General features: G+C 42.1%; 1 protein-coding gene across 1 annotated transcript in view; it reads left to right on the top strand.

Annotated features, from left to right (window-relative positions):
* Window positions 1-12,048, top strand: part of LOC139593394 (von Willebrand factor D and EGF domain-containing protein-like) — a 164,564-nt gene that overhangs the window by 134,686 nt on the left and 17,830 nt on the right. The window contains exon 6 of the mRNA XM_071434220.1: window positions 7,640-7,775. Within this exon, the coding sequence (XP_071290321.1) occupies window positions 7,640-7,775 (136 nt within the window). The remainder of the gene's footprint in view (window positions 1-7,639; window positions 7,776-12,048) is intronic.

Genomic DNA, 12,048 nt, shown 5'->3' with positions numbered 1-12,048 from the left:
CACTTGCCTTTTTTGAACCTTTTTAACTCATAATTTCTACTTGCACAATAACCTGCATTTGGTTCCACACATTCATGGCCTGAAGTCAGCATCTTCTCTGTTCCTTTCTTGACAAAAAAACACAGCCAAGCAAGGCGATATTTTTTTTTTTTTACATCACTTTTTGGGTGGTTGATGTCAATGCTATTCTTTGTAAAAACAGCTCCAGGCAATAGGTCAGTCACATAATGGAATAGCTATTGATATATTTTAATACGCAGTCAAACCTTAGAGAAGAGTTGAGATTTAGCAGCCAACAACCCTGAACTTGTATTGACTAAACAGCCAGTTATTTTTTAATAGCCATCATGTGTCCTTTCTTCCCCCCATCTTTGGGTTCCAATTTTGTTATTCCAGACAGTAATGCTGGCAGCACAATGTTCATGAAACTATTTCAGTCTTAAATAAATCTATAACATGCCACTATTTCTCTATAAGCTCTGAAAGGAGCCCACTCCATCTGATATGAAAATCCTGGCATTCCTAAGCCTTATTTATGTGATAGTGACAGAGGTCATTTCATTCCTCGAGGCACAGCCATCTATAAATTATAGCAGCACACTGTGAGTAATGAGTTATGCTAAGAAAGAAAGGTGTTTAGGAGAAAACTGTGCAGATTTTGCTCAGCACAGCAATCCAAAAGTTCACATGGCGAGGAGCAATTGTCACCCTACATAAACCATGGTGCTTGTTGTAAAATAAGAATGTTTAAGCAAAACCAGCCTTTCTGAGCTCGCTGATAGAAGTGACTGCTTTGCATGGCACTCTGCAACAGAAGGAGATTATGCCCCAGCCAAACAGATAGAAAATTATTGCCTCAATATATAAAATAACTGTTTTTCTCTCACAAGAGAAAAAGAGTGAAATTTCATAGAGTGGTTGGGATTGGAGGAGAGCCCAAAGATCATCCAGTTCCAACCCCCCTGCAAGGGCAGGACACCTTCTGCTAGGCCAGGTTGCTCCAAACCCCATCCCAGCTGGCCTTAAACACCTCCAGTGATGAGGCAAGAGATCTTACAGTCCTGTTGTTCTTGGTGCTGAAGAAAGCCAGACCTTGCAGAGCACTTACACTTCATCTCTCAGGGAAAATAGGATTTTTGTCTTATTGCCAGCACTTCTAAGAGATGCCCCAGTTCAGCCCAGGGCAGAGAAGCAGCTCATTCCAGATGATGGATTCACTACATTTATTGCATTTAGATGGAAAATCCTGGGCATATGGGCTCATAAATGTTAAATCATATTAATTCTGTACCTATGGAAATACTCAAGCACTTAGAAGGCCATCTTGAGGGTTTGTCCCTTCTCCTCTCCCAGATATAGCAAGGTTTCATCCTACAGACCCCCAGTCAGCACTGGCTCTCAGCATCTCCCCTTTGGGGTCACTTCATGCCCTTGGCTCAGCTCCCACTGACTCAGACTCTGTCACTGCCCAGTCCAGAGGTCTGCAACACCACCTGGACTCCAAAGTGACAAAGTGGCATTTCCCCATCCTGAGCACTAATCCCCTCCCAGCCACTGGATTTGTCAAAATCAACAACAGCAATAGGAAGACCTGCCTGTTTGTAGGTCACAGCTGAGTTTACAATTTCTTCCTCAACCTTCAGGTAGAAAATGAGAAGCATCCCCGCAGAAACAGAACTCTAGGTGAACTTGAGCAGAGATTTTAAAGCAGAAAGGGTCAGAGAGCTGATGAGCAAAACTGTGCAGATGATAAAACACCTTACTATTACCCTGGGAAAATTCCCTTCCTTAGCAGAATGGTGACCCAGAGTCAGCTCCCACACACTGCCTGGCCATGTGGCACCTGGGAAGGAGGAGCTGCCTCCTTCCTGTGCAGCCAGCAGCAAAGTGAGCAGAGCTGGGCTACCCACAGGGCCAGGTCACACAGCTGCACCTGCTCCCTCCTCTGCACAGCCAACAGCCCCTCACAGGGAGTGATTTGTGTTCTAAAGCTGCAAGGTCTAGTTCATTAATTAAATCAAAGACAGATTCTCCTGACTTTCCCCTTCCTGCTAACCCTTCCCAGAGACTTTGTTCCTACCCCTTTCTGCAAATACCTACAGCCAGATCGTTTTCTCAAGCTAATGAGAACTATTTTTCTTTTCTTCCAGCTTCCCTAGAAATGTCATCCCTCAGTTCTGCTCATCCTTTGCTCTTTTCATCAAGGCTGCAAACCACAGCTCCCTCCCAGCTCCCAGCAGAGTTTCTAACCCCAGCCCATTAGTGTTTAATGGAGAAGGCAATGGCAGCTGCAGTGCCCCCTTTCACCTGGCCTGGTGATTCCCTGCCCAGCCTCCACCTTCCACCCAGGAGTGCCCTGCAGCCCCAGCCTGCTCTGACAGGGGTGATACTGCAGGAGGGTGACCCAGCCCCAGGGTTAACAATCACCTTCCTTTAATAATCCCCTTCTGCACCTTCTGCAGCCCCCAGACTGCCCTGCTGGGGGAATGGCCAGCAGGAGGTGACCCTAAAGGGCTCCTTGTGGGGAGAGGGGAGCTCCCCACAGCTGCCTTGGTTATCTGAACCCCCTGTATGAGCACAGGGGGAGAGGCTGATGGAGAGGGAAATGCTGGATCTGCGGGCAAACGACCCCATCCTTGCCCCAGCCTGGGCTGCCCACACCACATTCAGAATTAGTTAGGGGAAAAGGTGAAATTGAAGACATTATTATCATCAAAACAAGTAGAAATAACTGATTTGGAGGAAACCTGAATTCTGAAAGCTATAGGGGAAAATACCCACATTTTAATGTGCAAAGGAGAAATTTTCTGGGGATGGTGACAGGTCCTGAGATTAAAATATTCTCCTAAATTGTTTCACAGAAGTAACTGACCCTCACCAAATTAATGAATGACTTCTGCCTTTAGCTAAAGAAGCTGCTCATGGGGTTCATGTCCAAATGGGTACAACTCTGTTTGAGTCCATGGAAGGGGGAAAATCTGCTCCAACACACACAACATACACTCTTCTTACCTAAAAGAGCCTTTTTTGATAAACACACACAACATACACTCTTCTTACCTAAAAGAGCCTTTTTTGATAAGAGTTTTGTGCCTAGAAGAAGCCTTCTGCCCTATGGGAAGTTTTGCCAGCACACAGGGAAAACAAAGCATCCCATAATAAGAAGCAATCCAGTCATCCTGTCCAAGGGTACCTGTCCCTTTAAAAGAGATGATGAAAAAATAGAATTTGACTTTTTTTTTTTAACAGATCCAATGAGTTTGTGGAAAAATACTTCCTAACTTGTCACGGCCATCAGCATACTGCTGTCAGTGGTGCTTTTATCTCTTTGCTTTAAAAAGGCTGCATCCTGAGATGGGTGTAGGGGGGGAAGAGAAAAAGAGAAAGAAGAAGTTGATTACTGAAGTGCAGAAAAAAGAGTTAGTATTTAGCTAAAGGCAAAAAAATCCCTCCTCCTTGGGATGACTATCATAATTATGTGACAAACTGTCAACCTGTAGCTCGGTATCTGATGAACTTTGCTGATTGTGAGGTGTGCACCCAACAAGGGTGGGAATTATATAAAAGACAGAAATAAAATGTAAATTGTGATGGCTGTCCATACATTTTGAATTTTGAAAGTTTGTGCTGACCTCCAAAAGCACTGAAGATTGAGCTGGGATGGACTGATAGTCTACAGATATCTCTGTGTGTCATTAGGGAGTAAGTTTTTATTTGAGTGTTTGGGGCTTTATCAATAAAATATACTTCTAAAATAGATATGAGAGGAAATACAATGAAGCTGGGTTCTGATATTTGCCAGAAAACCACTTTGGGGAAGATCACCAGGCCATCCTCTGTCAGTGCTGGGCATCCCTGTGCCTGTCCATGGCAGCTGCTGCTCCTTCCCTGGCACAGACCCTCCTCGTGCTGGGCTCAGAGGGAATCTCAGTGTGAGCATTTTTGGTTAAAAGCACTGAAGCCAAAAGTGCAAACAGCCCAGCGAGTGCAAATACATCACCTGCAATGTGGCTGCATGTGGTCTGCTCCATGAGCTCTGCAAGGGGGTCAGTGCTGTTTGGTTTTGGTAGGGGGAAGATGCATTATCTAAGCCCTTTCTCTGTTGTCACCACCTTGCCAGATCCTGATTTTGCAGACTCTCCCTGTGGCAGCAGCGGGAGAAGCTGCAGGAGCATGATCAACACTCACTTTCTGCCTTCCCAGCAGAAGAAGTGTTTAGGAAAGTCTGTAAGCTGAACACAAGCCTTTAGGGGAGGATTGGAGATAATAAATATCTAATGATAACAGGGGCTTATTACCTTGAGGAGACAACAACTTGCTCTCCTTCAGAGGCAGGCTGGATAACTATGAAATATCTGAGGAATTTTAACTGTAAAGTGTCTCTGTGAGGTGAGATCTGTCTGTTTTTTCCCCCAGTACACCCAGTATGACCTCAAGGCTTCCATCTTGTTAATGTAACAAATGACACCATTTTCACTGGGCCAAACTGTCTGGAGCTGTCTGCAAGAGAGTGAGAAAAATTGTGAAGGTAAAACCATCCCAAAAGGCACATAAGCCTGGGACTGAGCTGAACTGGAAATAATCCACTTGAAGAGCACAGAAAACACTTGTTTTTCCCCACAGCCCTACAAATGACCCTGTATTGCTGGTGGGGAATTTCTGCTGTGCACAAGTGAGGTGGGAAAGAGGATTCTTCAGTTTGGAGGGAACTCATGACTCGATGGTAACGAGGAGGGACTTTTAGGGTGCTAAAAGAAATATTGCAGGGTGTTATGCAGCTCATGGCCACATGAATCTGGGAATATCCTGGTGCAGAACCTGCTTTGCAGGTAGTGGCATGAGGGTCGTGCCTGAGCCAGCAGGTGAGAGCTACAAGCATCAGCATGGCCAGTGAGTGATGCTGGAAAATCTATCCAAAGGCATTTGTTATAATGGAAAATAAATTGGATTGGTCCACTTCTTCCTTGTGGGTTACTTGAAGCTTAAAAAAGGCAGCAGCTATAAATATGTCATCTGAGTATCTGGAATTTGATTTAATATGTCACAATCTGTTACTTCATTTCCAAGAAGACTAAAAAAAAAATATTCAGAGCTACAGTTTCAGAGTCTATTGTCATTTGCTTTAAGGAAAATTTCTGTATTTTAATCTTATGGTCCTAGAAATTATTTTTGCAATTTGGTTTTTCTGAAACCAATGAAACATTAAGTTGGCAGATGGTGTGCAGGCTCAGCAGAGATAAAAGTTGTGTGGCTGTGCTAGGAATACAACATAAGTGTCCTAGTACATTGTGTTTGGAGGAGTTTTTATTTGGGTGAATTTTCTTCTTTTTTTTTTTTAATACAATATAAACCCTGTAGGCACATCTGCATCATCTTTTATAAAACTATAAGGGAAAAAAAGGAGCTTCTCTTATTGCTGACACAGTTTCTGAGACTGGATGACTGTCAAACAAATTCAAATTTTAAAATAAAATGCTTACAAACGTGGTAGAGAGAGAAGATGCTTGATCCAGTGGACAGACAGGAGTCTGGGATCCCAAGAGCAAATGTCTGAATTCTGACAGTGACATCTATGAACAATGTAGTTTTTCCTGAGTAAAATGAGTCAAAATAACAAACCAAGGTGTTTAAAGAAAGAAGAAAAACACATCCTAAGAAGAAGAAAACACATTGTAAGCATAAAGTGTTATTAATTGTTGAGACAAAAGCCATACTTCTTTGCTTATTAAATGCATCAAAAATTCTTCCAAATCTCAAAGTTTACACATAAATATTCTCAAAGCCTAAATCCCCAAAACATATCTCAGCAGTAGAATGAAAGCTTAAAAATTCTGAGCAACAGGAAGATGCATAATTATATGAATGTTATTCAAGAAATGCTATAGCATGTGATGTTAATTTATTTGTTACAGGTCTTTTGCACTGTCACAGCTTTTAGGAGGGGCTCTCCTGAGCAGCAGTCACTGCCTGAGGACAGCAAAGGTTTCTATGCTGGCATTAAGGTAACACCCATGGCCCTGAGTCACTGACTGGGGAATATTTGAAAATCACGATGAAGAAACATAAGTTCTGATGATCACAAGCAGTGCTGTTCACTGTGAGAAAATGGCTTTCAGTTTGTCTGTAAAACACCCTGAAGCACCACTGGCACTGTTGCGGTGTTGTGAGGGTCCCCAGGACGAGGTGAGAGATGAGAATCTGACTCCAAGTTCTCAGAAGGCTGATTCATTATTATATTATATTATATTATATTATATTATATTATATTATATTATATTATATTATATTATATTGCATTGTATTATATTATTATATGAAAATTATATACTAACATGATACTAAAGAAAGAGAAAGGAGACATCAGAAGGCTCGACAAGAATGAAGAATAAAAACCCGTGACAGAGATTCTGACACAGCTGGCTGTGATTGGCCATGAATTAAAAACAAGCCACATGCTGGATAAACAATTCTCCAAATCACATTCCAGAGGAGCAAAACATGGAGAAGCTGAGGCTTCTCATCTTCCCAGGAGAAGAAATCCTGGCAAAGGGATTTTTCATAAAATATCATGGTGACATGGCACCATGTGCCACAAAATATGGGAAAGCTCCATGTGCTAGTAAAGGTGCCCTGAACAGCTCTGGGGGTTTTTTGGGATGGGAAGTCACACCTACAAACCTACAAACAAAGGATGCACAATTCTGTTGCAAATAAACCAGAACAAAGTGAAGACAAAATATGAATTTTTATCCATCATCCTGTTACGGTCAGGCATTACAAAACAGGAGTTGCTGGAGATAAATTCACACTGAGTGCAAGGATCAGTTCTAATCCCACTCGAGGATTAGACTGTCAGGAGATTTTTGGGATCTTCTGAGTATCTGAGTGTCATGCCTGCATGAAAGGGGTTTCAAACATCTGGCAGCCCATTCTGTGTGGCATCTGAAGAATAGTTTCTGAGGAATTTTTTTAAACGTCAGGATTTTCCAGGGAGTGGAAATTCCCATTTCCAACTAGCCCTGAGTGCTGTTCTTTTCCCAGGACAATGGGCAGACAGAAAAGGCACAACTCCACCTCTCTCTCCAAACCTGTAATATTTTATATGCAGAGCGATTCTTCTTCCTGCCATAGCAGGGAAGAGGAATTGGTGAAAAATTGCAATTATTTTGCACCTGATGCAGACTACAAACATGGAGTCCATGACCATGAGGTTCTGCCAGGCTTTATGCCATGGTACTTCTCCTACTGCACTGGGGAAGGAGCTCCTTTAAACCAGGGATATTAAAAATTAAATAAACTCCACAGTATTATTCTCAGGCTTAATAAAGGCTGGCTTTCTGATTTGGAGATGAGAAGCAATTACACATTATATGGGAACTGCAAACATTTTCTTAATTGCAAATAATGTAGTTTAAGTATGTTAACAGCAATTTTACCTTATAAAGTTGAAGATCACTATGGCAAAATATATTATTATTATTATTAAGGAGATTATGATAAAGGTTATTATTATTTTGCAAGTAATATCTTAATAATTGGTTAAAACCACTTCACACTTCATAGATGTCAGCGTTGCCTGATTAATCTGTCATCGCTCTTGCTTGTCAAAATTATCTTAAAGTTCTTTTCTTATTTCCAGTTCCTGCCAGAGTCACTAGAAATTGCAGAGGATGGCAAGGAGCACGTTTTGACTGTCCTGAGCACGGTGCCCATTGCCTGTCCTGGGCAGGATGATTCCTGTAAAATCACTTTGCAACTAAGTACTGAGGACCTGGGTAAGAGTTTTACATATTGACATCTAATTAATGTGATTGTTTTTGCCAGTATTTAGGTTACAATGAATTCTAATAGAAAATATGATATATCAATAATACCAAAGGGCGGAAGCCATAAAATTAGCAAACTAGGCCATATTTTTATCTGTAAAATAAAACAGCTGATTATATCAGACAGATTTTTGAGAGAAAAAAACCCCAAGGCCATAAATCTGACTGGCAATAACCTGAACAGTAGTCTGTTGAGATTTATGGATGAAATAACTGAGAGTAGAAGAATTTATTTTAAATTCCAGGAGCATAAAATTCCATTTTTAGGGTTTTTTTGTAGCAGGAATGTTCTTAGGTAGAATAATTTCATTAATTATCAATAAAAAGCTCCCCTGCAGATTTATTATTCAGTAAATGCATAGTGAAGCCTTTTTTCTTTCTTTTGTTGGCTTATAGTTTTTGTCTAACTTAATACAGTAAGAAAAAATCATTTTTGTGCTTATGTATTATTCTCTTTCTAAACATTTTGGATTTTTTTTTATTTTATTAACTTGAAAACATTGACAATGTCACTGAGAAAACTCTTGCCCTTTTATTCAATAAATGCTGTCTTCATGTCAACCAGGTGGAATAAGTGTCCTGCCTAAGGGTGGCACGTAGGTATTTACTTTCCATTTGCACCAAATAAAACACCCAAGCTTTTTGCTAACAAGTCACTTCTTTCTCTTCCATAAGTGACTCAACAAGAGAAATGTTTAGAGATAGGATTACAGCTGCAATTTCTCTACCCACAAAAAGGCAGCTCTAAAGAGTGTTGGCAAAACCCAGATAGGTCCTGGGATTTTTCTCTTTTTAAATCCCTTTCCTAGCTCTCCTCACCATCAGCCAAGTGCTTAGACAGAAGAAAGAAAAATAATTTAAATGGTATCACAACACAATGAACTTAAACTGAGCAGCACCTTATGGTTCCAGCAGCTGTGCTGGCTCTCATACATGCAGTACTTTGCATTTCTCCATGGCTCAGTTCTGCTCTGTTCTACACCTGCTCTTGGCTTGGAGTCTGGGCTGCTCCATCAGGCAAACATCCTCTGAGCTCAAGGGAATGGATTTCCTTGGATGGCCAGGTGGAGGAAAGGCTGCCTCACACTGAGGGTGTCAGGGCTGGTGTGTGCTGGGGCATCCCCACAGACCCCGAGCAGCTCAGGCACTGAGGATCAGATAGGAATGAGCCCCAGTCAAGGCCATTTGTGTAACTCACATTTTCTGAGGCATCCATCAAGGCTTTCAGAATCTCTCTGGCACTGGGAGCCTGGGCCTGGAGCTCTCAGGTGGGGGAGGCTGAGCTCAGCACACTGGACTGAGACTGACCCCTCACCAAGGTCTCCTCCAGTCCCACAGTGTGCCCTTGACTGGAAGAAAGAGAGGATACAGGACTTGCAGATGCAGCTCTATTTCCAAGCCGTCAACGGGCTTGATGTGTTGGTGCCAAGAGGTGCCAGGAGGAAGGCACAGCTCGTCCAATTAACTCATATTTGAAGGAAGTTGTCACTGAAGTGGAAAATTCCTGTTAGTTTTGATCAACTCATTTCTGCAGCTTAGACTAGACCCAGCTCTAGCCCTTGGTTGCTCCATCCTGAGGCTGTTTCCTGGGATGACACTCGGGCTGTTATCTATTGAGCTATCTATATATACTTAAGGCTGAGGATCTGCTGCTGGGTGTCTGCACAACCACATTTGCTCTGAGCCTTTATTGTCTTTAGGCTCCATTAGTTTATCTGAAGGAACACTGCGGGCTTCTGAAAAATGTGTGCTGGCCACAGTGCTGGAAATTAAAAATAAAAACCATTTCAGCTGCGATTCGTTTATACCGAATAAATTAACTGACAAGCTCCTTGTCTGACTGAATCCATATAACTGCATTCTTGTGCTAATTATGTAGGGAATAAGTGATAAGAAAGCTAATTACAAGCACAGAAATATCTCTCCAAGTTCAGACAATATCATAATGAATGCCAAGGCACAGCAGAGCCACTGGAGTTCGGCTCCTGTTAAGTTTATCGCTACTATTTTGACAAGATGATTTTCTTTGATTTTAAACTTTTGTTCTGGGTTTTGAGCGCAGCTCATGGGGCTGTAATGGCAATAGCTATTCCTCATGGAAACCTCCAATTTAATTGAATCAAGAACCTTGAAAATGAACCAGGACTTTTCTATAAGATGTGAGGTGAGGCAGCCTTTAAGGACTTGATAGGAGAGATAAAATGTCATTAATATCTGTAGATTTTGGTTCAGTTCCCATAGTACTGTACAGGGTTAATTTAAATTATATTTCATGAGATTTTTCCATAAGGAATAAGACAGTGATTATTTGATTGTGTTAAAAATGCCATCTTAAAATTCTTCAATGCCATCTCTAGAAATTATTAAGCAATTCTACAAATGGGAAAAATGGTACAAAAATCACTTATTTTAATATCAGAAAACCACTTGTTTTCATCTCAGATTAATTTTATGTCCACCATTTCTAGAACCTTATTCTCATCTGATGATAATTAGCAGTCTGGGACAGAAAACTAAGTACTCCTCAAGAAACACTGTAAGTCCCAAAATCAGCATTTAGATTCTGACTGGTTTCAGTGGGACCACAGTTTCATTTCCTATCAACCAAAGGATTCATGAAAGCTTGAGTGGCTTCTTGAGAAGAAAATGCACACTGTATGTAGTGCAGACCAGATGGCTCAGAACTAAATGCTATCATAATTCAGAGTGTGTAAGGGAAAACACACCTATGGAAATAAAAATACAGGTTTGCCCTTCACCTGAGACCTCAGCAGAAAGGGTCAGCACCTGAGAGAAGTGGACACTGCCATTCTGGCTGCATGTAGAGGTCCCTTTAGGAAAGATATGATGTGCAGTGCCATTGTGACACTGGTTTTGTCACCACACATCATTTCTCTACCCACCACAGATGCTCACATAGCCAGCATCTCCATAGCTTATTATTTTCCTCATTTTTTTAGTGAATTTATCAGCACAATTCTTCTGCATAGGACACAAATAAAACTACCATCGTTTTCCTGATTGGAAGGAAAACACCATAACTAAGCCAAAAAAATATAAATACAGACCTGCTGCATTTGCCTTGCTGTTGTGAATCCATAGCTCACCAAAAACTTACTCAAGAACCCTCCCTTTTCACATCAAAACACCTGTTTACTTTAAATTAAATAACTCCCAGCAGATACCTCCTTATAATCCAGACAGTGAAGGAGAAATGTTTTCCAGAACACAGATCCATCTCTTTCTTTGTCATGAGAACCACTTGTCTTCATTCCCTGGGCATGGACCCATAAAGGTAACACCATTGTCCCAGAAATATTAGCACCTGTGGAAAAATAGAGACCACCGAGCTTTTAGCAAACTTTGAGGATAAAAACCAGGACCCTGAAGAGTGCAGGGGCATGCCAGATTCAGTCAGTCACAACTGTCTTCATGCAAAGCCCATCTGGTTCCAAGGTGTCTTGGTTTGAAAAGACAGGTGTCTGCTAAGGAAGGCAGGAGCCTTCCTTCAAATGGAAAATATAAACCTCCAAATTATTATAATTTTGAAATTAAGGGGCTCTCAGGCAAAGATATGGGAAGAGGAATAACAGTGCTTTACTAGGAGAATTTAAAAAAATCCAAATGCAATAGTAGGAAAAAAAACCTAAAAAAAAAAAAACCAAACCACAGACAGAGTCAGAACATGACCTGACCCCCTGTGTGTCAGGGTGGTGGCACAGCCCCATCCCATGGGGGCTCAGCCCTCCTGCAGTGCCAGCTGTGGTTCTGCTGGAGCAGGGATCCTGCACAAGGGGGAAGTTTTCCTCTGCAGCTCCAGGGGTGCTGGAGATGGGCCTGGGCTCCCTCTGGCAATGCAGGGCAGCAGAAGCTGCTCCTCTGGGAATGCAGTGGGAAAAGGGCGCTCTATTGCTCCAAATAATGTCAGATTGGATCCAGGTAGGAATGCTTGGCTCCTCCCCCTGGGCGGAGCATCTCCCCATGGGATGATGGAATTTGATCAGCCATGCAGGGACACTCCCTGGCCATGAACAGGGGATTCCTGGAGGGAGGATTGGCTGTGGAAGAGATAAAGAAAACTGCCCAATGAACAGAATAACTGCCCCACCTCTAACAGATGGCAACAGAACACACATCCCAGCTAAATCTTTCAACCCAAGACACAAGGTGTGCGTGTCCTGGAACCAGAGGCGTTTCTGCTGAGCAGAGCAGGGCATGGGCG

This window comes from Agelaius tricolor, unplaced genomic scaffold, assembly GCF_023055355.1.
Source record: "Agelaius tricolor isolate 1412-34295 unplaced genomic scaffold, bAgeTri1.0.p SCAF_10, whole genome shotgun sequence".
NCBI classification, from domain to species: domain Eukaryota; kingdom Metazoa; phylum Chordata; class Aves; order Passeriformes; family Icteridae; genus Agelaius; species Agelaius tricolor.
This window is presented reverse-complemented; position numbering and strand designations above follow the sequence as displayed.